Source organism: Lissotriton vulgaris, chromosome 5 (genome assembly GCF_964263255.1).
Source record: "Lissotriton vulgaris chromosome 5, aLisVul1.2, whole genome shotgun sequence".
NCBI lineage: Eukaryota > Metazoa > Chordata > Amphibia > Caudata > Salamandridae > Lissotriton > Lissotriton vulgaris.
The window spans coordinates 1,511,000,698-1,511,024,552 of NC_141693.1; the positions used below are offsets into that span (position 1 = coordinate 1,511,000,698).

At 47.2% G+C, this 23,855-nt stretch overlaps 1 protein-coding gene across 1 annotated transcript in view; it reads left to right on the top strand.

Annotated features, from left to right (window-relative positions):
• LOC147712880 (triggering receptor expressed on myeloid cells 2-like) overlaps nt 1-23,855 on the top strand; it is a 696,111-nt gene that overhangs the window by 471,480 nt on the left and 200,776 nt on the right. The window contains exon 4 of the mRNA XM_086923542.1: nt 4,536-4,623. Within this exon, the coding sequence (XP_086779668.1) occupies nt 4,536-4,623 (88 nt within the window). The remainder of the gene's footprint in view (nt 1-4,535; nt 4,624-23,855) is intronic.

Sequence of the window (23,855 nt, forward strand, 5' to 3'; positions counted from 1 at the left end):
CTTTGAAGTCCATTCTCCTGGGTTGTAAGTGCATCAGCCATTACGATATATAGAGTTGCCATGGGTGATTACGAGCTGACCATCTCTAAACTGGCTAGAATGAACCCTGGTATCAAACATGTTGGAATCATACCCCCACACCCCATGAACTTTAAAGCTACTCCGTGAGGTTCTCACTGCTCCCGGTACCAGTCTTCCAGAACCGGACAGCAAGCTAGGGCTGCTGATGACCAGAGACGTGTTTCTGCCCTCCAGCTGCTGAGCCAAGCTCGAGCAGGGGAATGCAGAACAATAGATATCCTGTCACAGGGAATTGTGACCACCTCCCAGACAGGGTTTAGTGTATTGGGCTAGGATGGGGCGCTTGACACTGAGACTGCTTGAAGGGCACATTTGGTGCCCTCCTTGCATACTCCAGTTCAAACCAGTTTAGGAAGCTGTTGGCTCCCTCTCTGGCGCAAAACTAGATAAAGTACATGGGAGTATCCTCCCTATTGTCCAGCTCCTCCTCTGGGAGGGACCCCTGAATCGTCCCATCCCTTTCATAAGGGTATTTAAGGGTTTCCCTATGTGTGGGACCCTGGACTAGCCGTGGGATAAGATTCAGATCACATACCACTTCAACTTCATCCATCTGGACACTCTGGACTTTGCTGGATTCCTCTTGCTCCTGGTCTCGTTAACCTGCTGGTCTTCTACAACATCTGGGTCCGTGTCCATACAGATTCTTCACCAGGTATGTGTATTTTGGCTTCCTCCTGCAACCCGACCTACTTTTAGAGCCAATTCAGGTGTTCTCAAGTAATAGTAAGAGGGTCAATTTTTCTTTATTTTGGATAAAATATTCAGATTCAGAAATTGCAGTGTAAAATCCTTCCACACTTTCAGGAGGCACAAAAGGTAACGCAGTTAGCTTACAAAATTCAACTTAAAGTTTACTGTTTGAAAAGTAATCCTTAACTAGGGATGGTTTTCTAATTTTATGTCAAAATGGCTGTGAAAAGTGGAAAACATATCCTTGAATTGGCATTTTGGGTACAATTTAGTTATTGTGTTTATCATTAATATTTCAAAGTCAATAATCACTTTCTAGGACTTTTACTTCATGTTTTAGCTTTAACTATAGACAAACATTCTATGTATGGCCCCGGTCACCTATCAGTTGTGGAATCTAAGGGCCTGATTTAGATCTCGGAGGATAGGTTATTCCGTCACAACGGTCATGGATATCCTGTCTGCTGAAAATTAGATTTCAGCACAAGGGATATCCATCACCGTTTTGACGGAATAAGCCATCTGCTAAGATCTAAATCAGGCCCTAAGTTAACCTCACAAATAATATAACATTGCTGCATAAGGAATGCTTTAAAGCAATGCTGGGATGTTAAAATCCACATGCTACACATATCCCCCTTCATTAGAGAGTCAAGTAAAACAACACACCAAAAAAAGATAACACTTAAAGTTAAAGACCTCATTTCATGGAGAGCAATCGCTTGACATCAGCCTTTAAAATATGATTGTCCTGTCCACAATCCTCTGCTTTCTATGGAAAGCAGTACTCCTAATGGGAAAGTCACAGTCACATTTACCTTTGGAAGCACTGACTTAGCAGATGTGACAATGACAGAAATAGCATTAGACCGTCCATCCAAGGTATGGTGAGTCATCAACTGCCATTTACGGTGGCATCGTATGTGTGTAGAACGTCTATGAAAACCATGGAATTCTTGCACAAAGAACTATGAAAATATCCAGACATGCTTGTCGAAAACTCCAGGAGAATCCAGGATGTTGTGATGTGGTTCATGGATATAGGTTCAGTTCCATTGTGCACATCATGTTGGGGAATAAAAAAAGTGTCTTGGGGCGGAGTAAAAAAAAGGGCATCTGGCCCTATAATAAGGAGATTAGGTCTTTCAAAGAAGCGATTACTCCTGGGGTGGTAAAGTAAGTTAATCTAGTGGTTCACATCAGTTCTCTTTATGAAAACCTTTTAATTTTATCAGATCTGAATTGCACTCCATTACTACTGCCATTTGTGCAAGATGTTCCTTCAAGGAAAAACACATCCATAAAAATGCCACACACAGTACCTCCAACTCCAGCCTTGCTAAAGTCCATTAAAACTACTACAAAACTTGAGTTAGCCATAATTAACCTGTTTTCACACAACTCCTCTCCAAAGTTTCAACAGGAACCGGATCAAAGAAGAAATTTGTTGGACATACCAACACATGTTATTTCTTTACTCTCTTTTGAAGATCATCTTGGGTATAAACATTTACTCAGTCAACCTCAATTGCCACCAAATGAACAACCCTCACTTCTTCAACTTTCTTTCATCTGTGACTGCATCCTGTATATAAAACTATCTTTAAACAGCTTTTTAAAAATGGTGATGGTACTCACTTATAGTTGCCGGCATACTGGCAAGGAGGATTTGTAGAACATGTTTACTTCACCACTAGCAAGGTCTGTCACCACAGATTTTCTTATCACCCAAGCAAATCTCAACAAAGGCATGGAAGCCACTAGTGGTAAGCAAAACGACACCGACTCAAGTTTGGTCTACTAAACAAATGTAGACTGCTTACCCTACGGAGAATCTAGTGTGCAAATGGAGAACAATATAATCCAAATGCAAAGCAATATTACCCGAGGCCTTTTGGAACCAGTGGTAGACAGCAGTCTCCACCACAAATACTACTGTGTAACCATGGGTTGTCTGATTGCACTGCTCTCAGCCTAAGCATGTCAGTGCTCAAGCTGCTGGAGGCCCACATTGGTTTCAAGATGGGGGGGCAGCAGGTAAATGGCACTCATTCATTGCAGCTGCAACTTAACCTTCTCTCACCCTTACCAATGGCCCCAGAGCTTTATATGAGTTTTATAATTACCTGCACATTAAAAAACTGAGTTGGCCCCAAACGGCAAGGGCTTCATTGAGTTATCTTCTATTTGGGACATGGTAATTTTTGTTTTGAACACAAGTGACCAGAGGAGTATTAGCAAGTGAAAGGTGCCTTGATCAGATGATTTGGACTCACCCAAACCCATTTACAACAAGAACTTTAATAATCCAAGTTATTTCCAAGGGGTCTCATAGGTGACTGAATTCATGGGGTGAAACAAACTTTTATAGGTGAGTTTATGATGCATTGTATTTACTCTTGTTGACCGTCCTCTTATGGACTTTTGTCCTTTGAAAATGAGGCAGCTCTTGGCTCCATCAGCAGGCAACAGCTGACAATAGGCAGGTAGCGAACTGGGTAGGGCACAGTGACCAAGGCCTGGGACACATCAAGTGCCTCATTTAGGTGAAGGCGGTTGGCCACCAGGGCACAAGGTCAGTGAAGGCCCCACCTACCCTGGTCCGGCAAAGACTGCCCTGCCAAATTAAAATACTAATGCCCATGTGGTGTGATTTTTTGCCAGAAGTGTTCTTGGTCAGTAGTATTTTTATCAAAATAATGCACTTCATGCTCTGGCAGTTTTCTGGGGACATTGTTGCATTTCTTCCTGTCTGTGAAAACCATGTAGGCCTTCTGAGGCCATGAAACAGGTATTCCTGATATGGCTGGCGTTCCGGCAAGGTGCTGCCTGCTATGAACCTGCTGAGGCTCCACCATCAGTAAGTAAGTGGTTCCACACCTCCAGATGGGGTAGGGAAAGCAATTGGTTAGCTTTTTGAAAACTCACAGATTTTTAGCAAGTTTTCCATTACCATTCACCTCTAAATCAGGCCCTAAGTGAGGGGGAGTAAAGAATTTCCAGTAACATAGTCAACAACATCTCTAGAATGCCATGGAAGCTGCCACATTCCTCAGTAGGGAATGAAGCTCAAGAGGGAAGGGTCAAGTCATCAGCACCAGAACCAGAATTGTGTAAGGATGCCTAAACCAAGCCCAAGTTAGGTGTGCCTGCGTGAAGTGAAAAAAGTCGCAGAAAATGCATCTGCCCTTGTCTCTTAATAGAAGAGGGACACACCAGTGCCTCTTTGGCTGTAGTAATGATGTTGGGTGTTGGAGAGACAGACACTAAGATTCTTCTAGTGGTGTCTTTAAACACCCAGTACTGCTTCTGCCCATCACATCTGGATGGTAAGATGTCAATATAGCCCTCATTCTTTGAAATTCAGGAGATAGTATGAGCATGACTGACCATGAGTTTGTGGTCCCCAAGGAAGTCCAACGATTTTTGAGTGCTGCTGTGGGACCAGGTTGTCACTACTCTATTGAGCTAAGTGCTATCTCAATAGTGTTTCAAGTTGTAGGTTGCTATTTGTTATGCAATGGGTGTGCACAGGGTTGTGCAATGGGTGCTGTGAGAATACATCACTGGGTGTGGCATAATTAACAGTGGGTGCTGCTAGGTAGGGAGGGGGATCAAGAAGCTTTCGCCTAAACGTTTCAATTATCACTGTTTTGTTGTCTTCATTTGATTTCAGTGACATGATGAGTTGGCTGTTGTTGCACATTCAATGTGAGCATCAATAGTTTACAATCCTCTGTACCGGTGTGTTTTTTTACCAGGTTTTACAAACTCCGCAGAAAGAATACTCACTAATAGCACAGATGAGAGACAAGATGAAGACATAAAGGAGAGCGGTGAGAACGCCAGGTACGGCTTGTGCTTTCTTCTTACCTGCAAAGATTTATGTTGGCTTCTCCCTGTTCTCTGTACAGATTGTGCTCTTCTCCCTCTGTCTGTTACAAATGTGTGCACATCTGTGGAGAAGTGTGGCTCAATGGTTAGAGGAGGCAGACCATGAAGCAAAGGTCAGACCCAGGACCAGGGTTCAATTCCCGACGCGGCAGGGTCTTGAGCCCAAAATGTCCACGGACTCGATAATTCTCGCTTCGGTGCCTGCTCGAATCACGGGTTCACACTCTGCAACTCCGGGCAATAGCTTGCTTAATCTCCACTTTGGCCCCCCGCGGCGGGATGCCTGGCTTTCACCTTGGGGGTGCCCAGTACGGGTTATCTCACAGGGAAAAACCAGGACGGGTTCCCAAAGCAAGCGCTTAGAGACCGTTGGTGATAATGCGCTATATAAATATAAATTACAATTACAATTACAATCTCGTTCTGTTCTGGGTAAATTTCCATCACCCCGATCATGGACAGAATCAGCACATCTCTCCGTACTGCCCCCATATCTCCCTGTGTCATCTAGAGATATGGGCTCATCTCCTGTCATGTCCAGTATGTGTGACTCTCACCGATCCTGCACAGAATATGCACATCTCTTTCTATCATGCACAAAATGTGCATATGTCTCCCTATCCTGTGCAAAATGTATGCACATCTCCGTCTATCCTGTACATAATGCGCTCATCTCTCTTGGTAGGAAACTCGCTCACAGGGCAGAAGGGGGAGAGTGGTTACACAATGTAGGTTTAAAATAGTGTAGCTGTGCGTAAATCTCCAATCAAGGAGTTACATCAGAGACAAGACAGAAGCCTTCTTGAAGTACCCTTTGGTTCACCAACAATTGGGCACTTCGAGCTCGAAGGTGTGACTCTGCAAAGGGAGTTGTGGAAGGAAGAAATCAACAAGCAGTCTGTATATTGTTGCAAGATAAAGTGCAAATTGTTTTTACAGAAACTAGAATAAGCTTGTGATAAGAAGGACTGGTGAAAAATAGTATTACATGTTTTAATAAAGTCTGTAGATATGGGAAGTCACTCGTAGTGCTTATGAGTCCAGTTAAAATCTTTTGTAGAGGCCAGAATGCAATTTTTACAAAAGGGAACATTAGGAGCATGTGATAAATGGTAGAGGAGGTCATGAAAATCAGTATAGGTAGGGAAAAGGATGTGGTCAGACACATCATTATATCCCACAAAAGTTGGCTCCTTTGCATCATGGTACACGCAGTGCACAATTTGCATTCCCCTCAGTGTTGAATGTAGTGTCAACACTAAGGGGAGTAACCTTTTTGTTTACTGTAGTGTTAACACTACAGTCAACACTGAGGGGAGCGCAAATTGTAACATGATGCAAAGAAACAAACTTTTCTGGGATAAAATGTAGAGTCTGGCTACACCCTTTTAACTCGCCAATCTGATTTTCATGACCTCCTCTACCATTTATCACACGTTCCTAATGTTCCCTTTTGTAAAAATTGCATCCTGGCCTATTGATTACACTTCATCCGACCACTACCAAAGGTTTTAACTGGACTCATAAAGCACTATGAGTGAATGCCCATATCTACAGACTTTATTAAAACATGTAATACTATTTTTACTTGTGCGAAGGTGCTTTATGTAAAGAAGCAAATGGCTGCAGCCGGCCCAGGAAAAAACTGATAAGAATGAAAAGAAATTGCTTCTGGAGGGGCGGAGAACAAATGGAGGAGTGGGCAAGAGAGAAGTCAATATGGTGGTGGGAACAGTGCACAGTGGCTGAGGGAGGAATGGAGGAGCTTGAGACGTGGGGCCAGATGTACAACATTTTGTTTGTGGTCGCAAATGGGTTTTAGGCCTGTTAACGCACGCAAAATACCTGTGGACATGTACTAACCCAATTTTGCAAGTCGCTAATTAAATAGCGACTCACAAAATAGGGTTAGCGTCTCGCTATTGGGAAGGGGTGTTCCAAGGGCGTCCTAATAGCGAGTCCAACACCTATGTAAGAATGTTTTGCGCAGTCGCAAAACATTCGCAGTTTACCACTCGTAAAACAGTTGCAAATGGGAAGGGGGACCCTTTGTGAATGGGTGCACAAACATTGTTTTGTAGCAGGCAGTGGTCCCAAAAACGAAATAAAGGGGCGCCAGACCAAGATGGAGACCTAGGAGGACGCTCCCCGTTCCAGGCTACCAAATCCTGCATAAAACTTCCCCATCGGAGCACAGGAGTTGGCGGGAAAGCGATCATACACTCGCGCCTGTTCTACATGCGATTCTGGGGCTAAGGAGACGCAGCGGTGACCCAGAGAGCCCGACCTCGGATACCGCAAAATGGTGCCCTAACGGGGAGAGCGCCAGAGCAGACGAGCGGGGCGGAGAGATAGACCCCAAGTTCAGGAGGTTTGGCGGGCCTGCCGGCGGTGCGTCGCCGGCATCAGAGTGCTGCTAGATCACGCTTGCAGCGACCCCACGGAGCAATGAGAGTCCAATTGAGGCCCCCGCGGACAGCAAGCAGTAGGAAGGCCGCACCATGCGCGGAGGCGTGAAAAACGAGGCCGGGGCAGTGAGGCCTACGCCGGAGGGGCGGAGATCCAGGCGCTGACTCCCGAAGGTCACCCGCTGGAGTCCATTGTCACGGGTGCGTGAGAGGAGCGGCACTTGTGGCCTAAAGGAGCGGAGAGGAGGCAAGCAACGGTCAGGCCTGGGCCCCTGCGCAGACCCCGGCGCCAGCTAGACCGAGTGACACCAGTTGGGAGGTGCGGCGTGCTGTGGCCGGACACTGCGGGGGTGCGCTCACCTGGGGCGCCCCCATCTAATAGAGTCTACAGCAGCTGCGAGGGCCCCCGAGGGCTCACGCCTAGGAGCTGACGGGGCCAATGACAAGCCCCCACACCTTGGGCCCACAGCACGGAGGCAGAGCAAGTGGCGGGACCTGCTGGGCCACATCCAGGTGAGAGGCGGCATAAACAGACAGAGCCATTGGGCCCAAGCAATCCGGTGGCCGGCGTTGGGGAACCAGCATAAGAAAGACACATCGGGCCGAGAGCCAGCGGCAACAGCAGAGCGGCGGGGATGCCGGGGGCCATCGAATGGTGTCCGGGTGTTGGTGTTGGCCGCTTCCCCTCCCCCCCACCCGCACCACCATGCAGTCCCCAGGTGTGAAGAGGAGTCCCCCCGAAGCCCACGCGGAGCGCCTCCCTTCCCTGTGCCTTGACAAGTTACAGCCGAGACGCGGAGGGCAGACCCCTGGCGCCCAGTAGACCAAAGTGGGAACAGAACCAGAGAATGACGGCCTAGCATGGCCAGCACAAGGAAAAAGGGTGAGCGCAAGCTTACAGACATGCTCCTCAAAGTCCCTTCCAAGGGAGATAGAGGGTCCCCCTCTTCGGCTGTGTTGAAGCACTGCATACTCGGGAGATGGGGAGGTGCCAATCACCAAGTCATTCCTAGAGACACTGTTCAACTCCCTGCAGGAAGATTTCCACACGCTAAAGCAAGAAGTTGCCGGGGAGGTTCGGGAGATACGCTGTGAGGTGGATGGACTGGGCGAGAGGGTTGTGGCCATCGAGGACTCAAATCAGACCAGAAGTGAGGTAATCAAACAACTCCAGCAAAAACTTATCCGCCTATGGGACCAACAAGTCGACTTACAAGCGCACGCCGAAGATCTCGAAAACAGGTCCCGGCGCAATAACATTCGGGTCCGAGGCGTCTCATCTAAGGCAGAAGGGGCGGACATCACCGGGTACTTGCAAGGCTTGTTCCGGAGATTTTGGGGGAACCCGCGGACTTTGACGTTTGCATCCTCAGGGCACACAGAGTAAAATTGCAGCACGCCCGCTCAGCCACCAGACATCTTGGCCTTTTTACCAGACTTCCCTTTAAAAGAGAGAATCCTTCACGAAGCCTGACAAAAACAACCTCTTCAATACCAGGGTTGCCCTGTGACACTCTTCCAAGACCTGTCGGCCATCACACTTCAAAAAAGAAAGGCTTTCAGAGTCACCACGATGATCCTGCGGGACAAGGGGATTCCCTACTCATGTGGACATCCATTTCATCTGATCTTCAAATGGAACGGAACCTTGCAACAATTGAAATCCCTTCAAGACACTTGCGCCCTTCTGGGCATTGAACACGACAAAGGTTCAACCTCACCACGACTATCCCAACAACCCTCACGGGAAGGGTGGCAAAGAGTAGGCCGAAGAAGATCGCCCGCTACGGAACTGAAACCAGATCCGAACACTATGGGCCCGATTCCGATCCGGAAAAAATACCGTCCGTACGACTCGCATCTGGAGCTCTCTCCGTACGACTCGTACACACGCCGTACGACCCGACGAGTACGATCCAGACCGGAGTATCAGGACGCGAGTCGTACGGTCCACGTCAGGTAAGGGCGATTCGTACGGAAAAGGGCAAAAACACATACATACCGTACGGCGCGGATCCCCTCCATGATCGCAGGGGTATGCGCCGTACCCCTGCGATCATGGGGGGTACGCGCTGTACCCGGGGGGGGTCCGTACCTGTTTTGGGGCAAACTCTGCTTTTACGGCTGTTTTCAGCTCCCGTAGAAAAAGGGTTGTACGGTGCGTACCAGACACGAATCGTACTTGCCGGGTCGGAAAAAGCAGCCACGAACCGTACAGATGTTGCGTGCAGCGGGTTCTGAGTGAGACTTGTACGGAGATTAGAGTCGTAAGGTCTCTGTACAATTCGTACGGAGTCCAGCTCCTGGTACGAATATGTACGGGGGACGTTGCAGGGTACGATTCGTATGGGAAAAACGCTCTGAACGGCTATTCGGAGCGCTTTTTAACGGATCAGAATCGGCCCCTATGTCACACAAACGAGCCTTAGCCATCCAGGAGGTGTCCAAGGCCACATCGCCAATGGAATGATTTGCCTGAATGATGGGGACACTTTTGCCCCACCACAACGCTGGTCAATGTATTGAGACTGAACTATTTTGTCTAAAGCACGATGGAGCTACCTGGTTTAGCTATAGGGGAGATGGGCCGAGGACTCCCTCCTTGGTTGTCACCTACCCAGTCGGCCTTTAGCCATACTTCATTTCGTCTCCCCTCATTGTCTCTTCCCCTATCCTCCCTCTCTCTCACCTTCCTTGTCCCCTCACCTCTACGCTCCATTTATTTTGCCCTCCATGTTCTTTAAATGTTTGCCATTAAGACCTAGCTACTTGGCCAAAGCCCGATAGAGCTACCTGATAGATATATAGGAGATAGGTTTTGGGACTGCCCCCTCGACCGTCACCTTCCCAGCCGGACTTTGGGCAGACTTTCCTTCGTCTTTATGCCGTATCTCCCTCCCACCCCTTTACCCTGACCCCCTTCCCTCTACACATCACTTATCTCGTTTTCTATGCTCTTGTAATTGTTTGTCTAGCAACTGATGTAAATTGGAACTGATGTAATCTTGTAATTTTGTGGAACCTCATGTAAAGCGCTCTAATACCTCTGGGTCTAGCCAGCGCTATATAAAACTCTTAAAATAAAAATAAATAAATAGGAACTTTCACCAAAGGCCTGTGATACGAGTTTCCAGGCCTGGGTCTATGACACACTGTTGGGGGCTTCTTGTTGGGGTTAGGGCGGGAGGCGGAGGGGTGAAATTCCAAAATTGGTATGTTGGGGAGGAGGGGATGGGGGCGGCTTGTTGGGGTAAGGGGTTGGAATGGGGGGCCTGGGGCGGGGAGGGCTCCGGTGTGTCGCAAAATGGGGGGGAGTACGCGAATCGCCTTACACAGGCAGCTCCCCCGAGAAGTAACATCTTCCACATTAACGGGAATTTTATGTTATTTAATTTTGCGTTTTAGTTCTGTAATGGGTTGTGGGTTTATTGGGGAATAGGGTGGGTAGTAGTTAATTGTAATTAACTAAATATTTTTATTTATTTATTGGTATTCATTTTGAATTCATTGTTAATTAATTTTTAATTGGTAATTAATTTTTATTAATTGATAATTATGTTAATTGTATTAATTTATTTTCTGTAGCGGGTTGTGGGTTTATAGGGGAATAGGGTGGGAAGTAATTTAATTGTAATTAATGACATCTTCAAAATAATTTTTGTGTATTGGTAATTAATTTACTGTTAATTATTAATTTGTATTAATTTTTATTATTATTTCGTAATTTTAATTAGTTTTTGTTATTGAAAATTAGTTTATTAATTATGAGTAGGTAATTAATTGTAATAACTAATATGTATTTGTATTTAAAATTGATTAATTATTCCATAATATTAAATTGGCAATTAATTTTAATTAATGTTTTATTGGTATTGATATTTAATTTATTTTTATTAATATATTAAATCATTATTTTCCCTACTTTTAAACTCACTGGAGTGGGAATAGTAATTTTTACCCCTACGCTATCCAACGCTTTCCCTACTGTTGCACTCTCTGGAGTGGGAATAGTAATTTTTACCCTCCCGCTATCCAACGCTTTCCCTACTGTTGCACTCTCTGGAGTGGGAATAGTCATTTTTACCCTCCCGCTATCCAACGCTTTCCCTACTGTTGCACTCACTGGAGTGGGAATAGTAATTTTTACCCTCCCGCTATCCAACGCTTTCCCTACTGTTGCACTCATTGGAGTGGGAATAGTAATTTTTACCCTCCCGCTATCCAACACATTCCCTACTGTTGCACTCACTGGAGTGGGAATAGTAATTTTTACCCCTACGCTATCCAAAGCTTTCCCTAATGTTGAACTCACTAGAGTGGGAATAGTAATTTTTACCCCTACGCTATCCAACGTTTTCCCTACTGTTGCACTCACTGGAGTGGTAATAGTAAATGTTATCCTCCCGTTATCCTACTGTAAAAATATTGTATATTTTTTATTAATATTATGTTAATATATATATATACGTATTTAAAAATAAAATTGTATTTTTTTTATAATTTTAAATATTTAATACTTTTAATGTTATTTAAGTATTTTTAAGTAGGTTTTAGTTAATTATATTTAATATTTCATTAATTTTAAATTACATTTAAAACATTTAAAAAAATTCGATATTTTTACTAACTATATTTTTTTAAACAATATTTTTGTACTTACCTGTTTGTAGATAGGAATTTGATAGTTTTGCATTCTCTATTTTTTCTTCGATACAAAGGCTATATTTGTGTATTCGATATTATGTCAGTGATCCCGGCAGCCAAGGTTAAGGATCGTAGGGATAAAAGGGAGGCGCTCTCAGCGCAAGTGTCGGAACTGGAGAGAGTACACAGCCGCACAGGGGCCCCCAGGATATGGCGGCAGCTAAAAGCGGCCAGGGAGCAACTAGCGGGACTGGATCTAGATCGCACGCAATACGCGGTCCTTCAGCTGCGACATACTTATTACGTGGGAGGCGATAAAACCGGGCGACTGCTAGCGAGCAAGCTCAGGGCGCGGGTCCAGAGGTCTAAAATCACCACTATTCAGGGCAACCATGGGCAGGAGCTCCAAGATGACGTTAAAATTGCCAGCTGCTATGACACGCCCAGGCATCTGTCTGCGTCAACGGCATCGGTTCGCAACAATTTTACATCAGACTCGGCACTAGACAGGAGTGCCCACTCTCGCCTCTACTCTTTGCTCTTTACATAGAACCCCTTGCGCAAAGAATCAGGGATAATTCTGATATAACTGGCATCACATTCGGGGGCGAACCGCATACCATTAGCCTTTACGCCGATGACATATTGGCGGCCCTGGATAATCCTAAGCAATCCGTGATAGCTTTTCTGAAAGAAATGGAGGCCTTTGGGAAGGTATCGGGGTTCAAAATGAATACGGGTAAGTCCAGGACCTCCCGCTAGGCCGCAATGCTCGCATGTCCACTAGCGGACCCTTGACTGTCTTCTCGCACCTTGATCCCATATCTGGGAATCACCTTCACACCAAGTACAGCGCAGACTGTCGACCGGAACTATTCGGATCGCTACTCCCAAATTCAGGGAGACCTGAGGAAATGGCGACAACAACCGCTCTCACTGTTGGGACGTGTAGCGGCGATCAAAATGTCCCTGCTGCCCAAGGTCCTATACATATTCCAGACCATCCCCGTGACTCCACCGCTAGGAATGCTAAAGAAGTTGCAAGACACAATACAGCAGTTCGTATGGGCGGGGAAGCGTCCACGGATGCACAGAGATCTCGCTCCACGGGCGCCGCAAGAGGGGGGTCTGGGGATTCCTAATCTACGGAGGTATTTCCAAGCGACACAGCTATGTTATCTCTTAGAATGGAACCGCACGAGTCAGAAAAGAGATGGCTCTTCCAAGACAGAACGATGGCCCAGATGTTGCTTTGGAAGATTCCGTTCCTGAAACGCCCTGATAGACTGGCATACCTCTATAGGTCTCCCATTACTCGCACGTTACTCAGAGTGTGGAAGCGGTGGCGCTCAGAGGGCGACTCACCACCTTCCCCTCACCTATCACACCACGGGATGGCTTCATCCAACTCGATGACCTAAAATAAATGTATAATCTATCTGCCCCACAGCGCTTTCAAGACACGCGGCCACTGGTAGGTAGGCAACTCACGCCCTTCGATAAATGGCTTTTCACAAAAAAGACCGATAGGAAGGTGGTTACTGACCTATACAAAATGATCGGCTCGAGCCGCTTCCACACCGCTCGGCGGGCCAGAGAAGGTGGGAAACCGAGCTAGGGAGAAACCTCACGGATAACGAGTGGGGGGATATATATTACAGAGCACAACACACTGCCAGGAACACGGCCAGTAGAGAAACGTGGTTGAGGTTGCTTCCTATTGGTACCTGATGCCAGCCCGACTAAACAAAGGCAACCCACGCAGGAGCCCCACATGCTGGAGGGGTTGCAACGAAACAGGGACTCTAACCCACCTACTTTGGGACTGTATAGAAGTGATGGACTACTTGGCAGAGGTTCTAGACAACATAAACGCACACTTTGACACAGACATTCCTCGATTTCCGGCCTACACTCTACTAGGTCTTCCGAACGCACTCACCTTCCCACTAAAATCCATCAGAGGAAAGCAAATGGTGTTGGCAATGGGGGGACGGCAGTTCAGCAAATCCTTTCGCTATGGGGTACTTCGAGGCATCCCACACGCACAGGCAGGCTCCATAGACTATGGTATATATTGGGTATGTAACGAATTCAGGCAACCCTCACGCAATCCACAGCATCATTTACTACAGTTTGGCAGCCCTTCCTGACCCTGCTAACCACAGAATTCAATGAAATCATATGCCCGAAGTACCTACGCCTGCTGCGGCTTACCGACATACCCTCCGCTGAGGATGTCCCCACATGATGGGTAAAGGTAGATACTATGTTCTTGCACACGTACAGGGCAAAACAGCGACACACCAGGAGAGGGGGAGGGAGAGGAGGGAGGGCGGTGGGAGTTGGGAGTTTTGAGGGTTCAGGAGGGGGGATTTGTCACTTCATGGGGTGGTTGGGCGCATCGACTGCCAAGGCCTGCTCCAAACAGACTCTCATGGACACTATACTTCCATATGACTTTCGAGCCTGTACAATCCTTGCTCTGGAGGGGGCAGGGTATTTGAATGATGGATGTTCAACAAGGGCATGCGTTTATTGTAATGTACCTGAAAATTAATAAAACAAAGTTAAACAAAAAAGAAATGAAACAAAAACGGTTCATTGTTTTTTTTTTTTAAATGTATCCGTTTTTCCTTTAAAACAACTGCAGGCCACCATCCCTGGGAGGGCCAGCCACTCCCAATGGGGTCGCAAATTGTGACAACCTCATTAATATGCATGAGGCATGCAATTTGCAACCCCATTAGGAATTGCAAACAGCGTCTCAGACACTGTTGTACATTGGAAATTGCGAGTGGCAAATTGCGACTCGCAATTTGGCGCATATTGCAAGTCGCAATTTCCAATGGTCGCACATCTGGCCCATGATGCGGAAATACGTTTTAAAATAAGTAAAAAAGTCCAGGTAGAGGAAAAGTATGGACAAGCTGAGGTGGTGTGAAAGAATGAGCAACATGGAGTGCCTTGGGGTCGGCTACACGAGAGAGAGAAAGAGCAAGAAATCACAAACCCTCATAGAATGCTTTTAGAAAAAGCAGTACTCGGGATGTGAGCAGAGGAAAGATAAAAGTCATCCATTCAGAAGGATGGTAAATAACTTATGCCCCAGGCGAGAGCTAAACACAAGAAGAGGATGGAAAGGAATTGAATTAGAAGCAAAAAGTTGGTATGAAAAAAAAGTCAAGCAATGGTAAGCAATGTGCTGGCTCTAAACCCATTGGACGTTTTTGGCATGGTCCACAAGAGGTTTTACAACCACAGAGAGCTAAAAAGAGAATAGGTTGGAAGCAAGGAAGCCTTCAGTATAGCCCACCTTTTGTTTCTATGGAAAAATGCCGAGTCTCAGCAGCGTTTTTAAGAAGCTCCTAGGACTGCAGGCATGGCAAACAAGCAGCACACATAGGAGGGAGACATCAGAGGGTGGTGGTTTCGGTGAATACGAAGCACAAGGGGAACAACAGGAAGATACAAGATGGTGGTGGACGTGGGAAGAAAGTATGTACAGGAAAAGGAGGGAGGGGCAGGAAGGGGCAACTCAAGACAAACTGAAGGAAGCCAGAAGCAGTGGACCGAGAGGGCAATAGTCTCTCAGACAGTTCAATGAAAGCACTTAAGTGGAGGCGAAATATACACCCAAAGAGTCGCTTGCATTAGGTGATAGATGAATTCTCCACTGGGCTGACCCAGAGCATAATTGAAAAAAGTCACAAGGGAAAGGCAGAAAGAGGTTGAAGATACCCAATATCTGAAAGAGGTGGACAAAACCCACTCAAAGTATATTGCAAGCAAAATGTCTGTTTTTATAGCTGCACTGTCAAAAAACAGACATTAAAATGGGCTCAAAAAACACTTATGCTTATATTTGCATTTGTGCTTGGGTCTAAATGCCCCCTTTAGATGTATAGCTTAGGAACGTCATGTGGTACTACAGGCAGTACTGTCTTAACACATGGGCCCGCAAGCAGAGGGGTTCCATGCAGACCAGAATTTAACACTAGCTTTCCGTTAATTTCTTTTATTTCTGTGAGTGGTTGTGTAGGCAGGGCCCAGTGCACTGTTTTGCCCGGGGGCCTATAATATTGTTAAGGTGGCCATGACTACAGACATGAAACTCTGTTGTTGCCAACAAGACCTTTTGTGTGCAGACTTCCACTTTCTTCTTTATGGATTAAGGGATTTGGCAACATGTTTTAGGGCTTCTTGCTAACGTTCCTGCTGAAAGTTCCTGAATGTTTGATTGCTTTCAGTCATTCTGGCAGGGGCATAGCTATCATTAGTCCAACATGTGTAGAAGTGTGATCTACACATATATGTGTGTTTTGATATATTTTGGATAAGCTGTCCCTGATGGGGAGAGTAAATATGATGTGACTTTAGAAAAAATATCTTTTGTTTGCTTCAATGAAACTCTTCTGTTCCTACTTCAGGTACCACACCTGACATTAGTGTTGTTATCAGAGTAGAAGCTTTTGCCTCCTATCACCACTGGATTTGGTCTTGGTTTCTGATATGCATCACCCTAAAACGTAGGTGGTAACTTTCAGAGTAGATAGGTTTTCCTTTCTTCAACAGGCGAATGTCTGAGGGTCAACCTTGTTTACAGGAATGTAGCAACAGGGAGTGATCATAGATCACACACATCAAGTAGAAAAACAATGGGGCATATTCTCAAGGATTCATCGCCGAGTTATCGGCACTTTATCGCAGCCAAAGTGGTGATAAATTTATCGCCCCATTCACAAGCTGGTGCAAACAGCCCATAACACCAGTTTACCTGCAATAGCAGCCGCAAAAAACATCACCACAGATGACACCGGCAACTAACGCTAATGATATGCCGAGCAGGCGTTCCCGTGCAAAATGCCGCAACAACACTACTCCGCAACATTCTCAACGACCTGCCAGTTTGGCGACAAGATCACAAAACAGGCGATTAGGTGAGTTAGCAACAGAAAATTAACACCTGCTCTGACCTGTTGTAAAGTCGGGCTACAACCTGCACCAAAAAAGGGACCCCAGCCCAGAGCCACACCAGAAGAATAACAGATGCCATGGAGCAACTGATCATGCAGACCGGAGCCTCAAGAGGGCCACAACATCCACTGCCACGACCCCCAGGATCCCCCCGCACTCCTGACCTCCCTGGCAAAGACATGTCACATCAACTTCAGGAAGACATGTACCAAAAATTTGCCTGAAGTCGCACAATCACAACAGATAACATGCATGTGTCGTCACAAAACTGAGCATCACTCATTCACCTTCGAATTACCAAATGGAAATGTATTAAAAAAACTCAAAAGAACATTAATGAAGACTCATTGCGGGTCTCCTTCGGACAATCTGTAGGACATAGCCTGCAAGACAAAAATCCAGATAAGAAGGTGTGTCATGCGCCCATCAAAGGACAGAGAGAGAGTGAAGGAGAGAGAGATGCAGCGAAAGAGAGAGAGAGAGAGAGGAAGACGGAAAGAGAGGGAGGGAGAGAAAGACTGAAAGAGAGGCAGGGAGAGAGACGGAAAGAGAGGCAGGGAAAGAGGATGACGGAAAGAGAGGAGAGAAAGACGGAAAAAGAGGGAGGGCGAGGAAGACAGAAAGAGAGGGAGGGAGAGAGGAAGACAGAAAGAGAGGGAGGGAGAGAAAGACAGATAGAGAGGGAGGGAGAGAAAGACGGAAAGAGAGGGAGAGAGAGACACAGAGAAAAGGAGAGAGGGACAGGGAGAGAGAGTGCCGACACTGTGCACCCAGGCCTCACTGCTTACCTTCTACCACCAGTGTGTCTACAACCACATTCCAGGATGTACTGCAGTTCACCAGGTCCCTCATCGGAAACAGATCCTTCATCTGAAACAGAGTCCACATACATGAATGTCAAAGTACATATAATTGCAGACGTCATCATCGCCTATCCTTCCCTGCGCACCAAGGCACCTGCACCCCAACCCCTCCTGCCGCACAGCCGTGCATGCCCACCCCTGCGCACCTACGCAGCTGCACCCCAGCCCCTCCCGCCGCCCCGCGGTGCATGCCCACCCCTGCGCACCCAGGCAGTTGCACCACAGCCCGTCCCGCCACCCAGCTGTGCATGCCGGCCCCTGCATACCCAGGCCTCACTGCTCACCTTCCGCCACCGGCGTGTCGCAAAGAGGGCCCACCTCGTGCCGGTGCAAGACCCAAGCCCGGGGCCCGAATTACATGACACCCTCCACATCATGCAGCCCTGCTCTGTGGACCACCAGGTCTCACACTTGATTCTGGGCTTTCGCTATGGCAGAGGACATACCAGTGCACACGGCATCATCGCAGGCTGCACACCCGCTTAGCCCTCGAGCTGTCCCGCGACCCACGAGGCAATGCCACGTGGAGGTAGGCCAGCGCTGCCCGCTGGATCAGGCCTACACTGCGGTCTAGCAGGGCTCACAAGAAGCATCATTGCAGGCTGCACACCCGCTGAGCACTTAAGGTGCCCCTACCTCAGTGCACCGAAAGTTATTGTCCATTGGAGGTGTGCCTGTGCTGGCCGCAGTGTACCTGGTGCCACCAAGTCTGTGCCCCGCAAGTCATGGATTGAGTATCGTGGTGCGGACAACATCATGTCACCTTCGGCCCTGGAGAATGTGATGTTGCAAGGCCCTAGGCCCTCATGCCTACATTAACACCACACGGATAAACCTAGATAGAGAGTGGAAATGATGACGAGCACGTGGACCCGGCCCTTTTTATTGCCAGGGTCACATGTCCTGTGACGCATGTGCTGGATGGGTGTGGTGTGGGCGTAAACCAGCTGTGAGGGAGTGGCTGTGGCATGCTGACAACTAGACCTGGGATCTGCAGATAAGTATAGGAAAGACCTGGCACATGTAGCGTTGTCGTCCCACCCTGCAATGAGTGAAACGTTTGGAGAAATAAATATATTTCTCCTGCTTAGTGCCTGACTCAAAGGAGCATTATTTTTTCACGTAAAGCCTGGATTGAAAAACTTTGTATATCTGGCTTTGTATCAAAAACGCCCAAGTACCACCCGTGAAAAAGATAGTAGCCAGAAAAATAAAAAAACTACTTCCCACTTTCAATCATGTCCTGAATGGCAGCGTGTGAGCAAGTGAGGAGAATAAACTTGAAATCAGTTTGCCTGCACCTAACTTTACACCTAAATTCCCAGTGAATTTGATCAATCATCCCTCCCTTCTCTCCATCCATCCTTCTCTGCATCCAGTTATCCCTCCTATTTATTTCTCTATCAATCCATCCATGCTTTCATCTCATCTATCAGTCATCTTTCGCTTCATTCATCTATCCATTCACTTACCCATTAATATATCATACTTCACATATTCCTTACATCCATCTATCTCTCGATTCTTTATTCTTTCCTCAATCCTTCTCTTCCCTGCTTACTTTCTCACTCCTTTCTTTGTGTTCTCTTGTTGCATTTGTTTCTCTACTTCACAGCCCCATCATGCTTTTCTCTTGCAATGGTATTTGTGAGCATCAATTTTTGAGACCAGTGTCTCCATCAGAGTCACAAACCATGAACAACATTTGAAAAGTTATACCTACACTGCCTGTAGCACCCAGCCACACTTTGGGTGGGTTCATAACGTCTCTTCCTGAAACAACCCCTTGACGCAAAGTAGCGCAAAGATCTATTTGTGCTACTTCAAAGGCAACCTCTGGCGCAAAAAAATAAATAATTTGCATTAGGAAAAAAATGATTTATCAAGACTGTTTTGTATCACTTTCTGTGTCACAAAGTCTTGTTAAATCAGACTGACAGACAGACAGACAGAGACAGAAAGACAGACGGACGGGAGGAGAGACAGACAGACGGAAGGACAGACAGACGGAAGGACAGACAGACATACATTGTACTGGGCAAAATAAATCTGCATTCTTGAGGCCTCCTCACATGACATATGATGATTGTGAAGTCTTTCTTTCACCCCCAAAGAAGGCTTGTACGCAGTTGTGGGGTCTGAACTGGTTTATTAGCTAACGTTGTAGAAAGAGCGCCGAGCGTCTCACTGTACCGCTGCTCCGGCTGCTCTGAAGTGCGAACCGCCGTTCGCGCATGCGCAGAGCATCGTGGCTTTCGACATGGTGTGTTACGTCACACGCCGACGTCGGAAAGCTGGAGAGCACACTACATATCTCCCTTTTTTCATACACACAATAAAGAGTTCTACATTCACTTGTCTTCCATTACAAAGTCTCTGAAGTGTGAGGGTCTGACCACCATCTTCCTGCCCATGTGTGTCTTACCGGGGAGATGATCTCTCGACCTCCTTCGGGTGCTTGTCTAACCACTGCACCTCTCTGCATACTTGGTTCACTTCTCTTGGGCGTGACAGCTCTCCCAACCATTGTCTCTCCCCCACTCGGTGTTTCCCTTTCTTCTCTCATCACGTGCTCTCCTTCGCCTTCCAGGTCGTAATCTCCTGCGTCTACACCGTCTGCACCACCCTCGTGTGTACTGCCTGAGTGGTTGCCTCTATCTCCTGTAGTCCATCTCATGATCTTGTTTATCTTTGCTATGCGGTCATGTGACCACACTTTTCTGTCACTGAGTAGTGCAGCTCTGTCATACACCTCTTCCACTTGCAGCGGTGGGCTGTACTTGCTCTCTCCTTTCCTTTTCCTCACCGCCAACTTCACCCATTCCCCCTTTTCCAAATCCGTTTCACTCACATTCCCCCTTCGGTTGTAATGTTCAGTGTACACTTTCTGTGCCTTCTCTAGATTATGCTGAACCACAGCCGGTGACCACTTGCTGGTGACTGTTTTTTCTTTCCAAATCACATTGTCTTTTGTGAAAGGGTGCCTACCCCTCAATATTTGGAAGGGGCTGTAGCCAGTCGAATTGGGCGTGATCCTGTATGCCCACATCATGCTCTGGATTTCTGCTTCCCAGTCCTTGCCTTTCATTATGGCGGCTTGTATGGATCCCATGAGGACCCGGTTGAACCTTTCTACTTTCCGTTGCTCGCGGGGTGGTACACTGAAGTGTGCTTGGATTTGATTCCATTTCTCTCGGTGTACCTGATCCATTTCCCTGATGTGAACTGCGGGCCATTGTCTGTCAGGATCGTTCTTGGAATCCCTTCCCTGAGGAACACCGACGTCAAGAACTTTATCACGGTATCGGACTCCATTTCCTCCTGTACATGAACCTCTGGCCAGTTGGAGTATTTGTCCACCATGACACACAAGTAGTTCGTTGTCCCTTGGTCGTCCAACACCGGTCCCAGAATGTCGACCGATATGTCTTCCCAGGGATTGCACGGGCGTTCAAATTTGCCTAGTGCTGGTCTCAACGTTTTGTCTGCACCTTGGCACTGGACGCAGTCTCTCACATGCCGTTCCACTTGAATATCCATGCACAGCCACCAGTATATTTGTTTCACTCTCCCTTTGGTTTTGACAATGCCTAGGTGACCTTCATGTAGCTGGCACAGGAGGATTGCTACCAACGATTTCGGGGGCACCACTTTGTCCCCTCGATACAAAAATATGCCTGAATCGCTCACCGATAATTCCTCACGTACCTCATAGAATTTTCTGAGCATCTCACTTAGTCTCTTCTTTTCCGGCCACCCTTTCATGAGGCAGTCCTTGACTTCTAACAGGTCTTCATCCTCTTCATACGCCTGTGCCCACTCTTGTCTGCTGATAGCCTTTTCAGTGTCCTCCATCACTGCTACCATCTCCTCATTTTCCAAATCGGGACTGGGTGCTTACTCCATGGCCGCGGACCTGCTGAGGTAATCTGAAACTTTATTACGTGTGCCAGGTATGTACACTATGTCGTATCTGTAGTCCAAGAGCTTTAGTGTCATTTTGGCTATGCGTGGAGTGGCCGTATCATGTCCACTCCCGGTCAGCACTTTGATCAGCGGTTTGTGGTCGGTCTGTAACCTGAATCTCGTACCCCATAGGAACTGTCGGAATTTCCCCATGGCCCATGTCGCAGCAAGCATTTCTTTCTCAATTACACTGAACTTTTGTTCCGTGGATGAGAACGCCCTGGATGCAAAACTCAGGGTTTCCACGGTGTGATCTTCTCTCTCTTGCGCTAGTACCGCACCTAGCCTTTTTCGCTGGCGTCCGTGGTCAAAATCGTTTCTCCTGCAGGATCGTGTCCGTGTAACGCCACCGCTAGGCTGATGTCCTTTTTCAGCTCCTCAAATTATCTTTTCGCCTCATCATCCCACTGAAACGCAGTCTTCTCCCTGACCAACTGCCTCAGCCTGTGGGTCTTCATAGCAAAGTGCTGGACGAACCTGCTATAGTACTCAGCCATGCCGAGGAAGGACCTCACTTCTTCTTTGTTGATTGGTGCTCCGGCATCACAAATGGCCTTCACATTTCCTCTCTTTGGGGTGATACCTTCTCCGCCTATTTCGTGTCCCAGATACGTGACCGTTGTCATGCCTATTTTGCATTTTTCCCATTCCTCCGTTAGACCTTTCTCCTGTAGGAAACTCAGTACTTTGTTGAGTTTCATGTCGTGGTCCACCCGGTCCATCCCCATGACCAGGAAGTCGTCTTGGAAATACTGTATGCCATCGACCTCTTTAAACAGGCGGTGCATTAGTTTCTGGAATACCGCTGCGGCGGACGCCAACCCGAAGGGCATCCTGCGGAACCTGTAGCACCCATAGGGCGTGATGAACGATGTGAATTTCCGGCTGGATGGGTGTAAATCTATTTGATGATAGGCGGACGTGAGGTCCACCGTGGAAAACCACTTGACCTCCCTCGTTTTTGCTAGCATCTCTTGTATCCTTGGCGAAAGGAATTTCTCCACCACTAGGCACTTGTTCAGCTCGCGCAGATCCACGCACAATCTCACCTTGCCATTAGGATTCCTGGCCACTACCAAGGCCTCCAACCACTCCGAGCTGTCGATGGGTTCGATAATGCCTTGTTCCTCCAGTCTTTGCAGTTCGAGTCGCACCGCCTCTTTTACTGCTATTGGTATGTTGCAGACTTTGTGGGAGACCGGTTGGGAGTTCTCTTTTAGCACTATCTTGTGCATGAACTTATCCAATTTTTCCATCGAACACTCTGGGGACTAGACCTGGGATCTGCAGATCAGTACAGGAAAGACCTGGCACATGTAGCGTTGTCGTCCCACCCTGCAATGAGTGAAACGTTTGGAGAAATAAATATATTTCTCCTGCTTAGTGCCTGACTCAAAGGAGCATTATTTTTTACGTAAAGCCTGGATTGAAAAACTTTGTATATCTGGCTTTGTGTCAAAAACGCCCAAGTACCACCCGTGAAAAAGATAGTAGCCAGAAAAATAAAAAACTACTTCCCACTTTCAATCATGTCCTGAATGGCAGCGTGTGAGCAAGTGAGGAGAATAAACTTGAAATCAGTTTGCCTGCACCTAACTTTACACCTAAATTCCCAGTGAATTTGATCAATCATCCCTCCCTTCTCTCCATCCATCCTTCTCTTCATCCAGTTATCCCTCCTATTTATTTCTCTATCAATCCATCCATGCTTTCATCTCATCTATCTCACCTTCTCCACGTCTGGCCAGTTGCCGTATTCCGTCAGCAAAACTTGTTCCTTTCCTTCCGGGTCCAGTTTGATCCCTAGGTCTCCCTGATCTCTCCAACCTAGCAAAGAGGGGCCTTTCTCCGCCACGTACAGTTTGCACACCGCAGACCTCCCTCTGAATTCGAACTTGAGGCTCCAGTATCCTACCATGGGGATTGGGTCTTCCGTGTACGAGATCAGGCGTATGTCTGGGGGTTCCATTTTGCGGCCTAGGCTTAGCATAAATTCCTCTTCCCATACTGATCTTTAGACTATGGTGTACGGGGACCCCGAGTCTATTGCTATTCTTATCTTCACTCCCCCCGATCAGCATGTCCGCCCGCGGTTTGTCCGATCGTTTGTTGTCAATGCCCAACACCTGTTCTTCGATGCACAGCACTCGATCATCTTCATCTGATACTTCCTCAGTTTCCTCTTCTGGTTGCGTTTGTGCTATGAATTTTACCACCGACTTCTTCCTTTTCCGCCGGCACACCTTTTCGTAATGGCCTATCAGGCCGCAATACATGCATTTTGCACGGAAGGCCGGGCATCGCTTGTCTTGTGCCGCGTGGGTTGTGC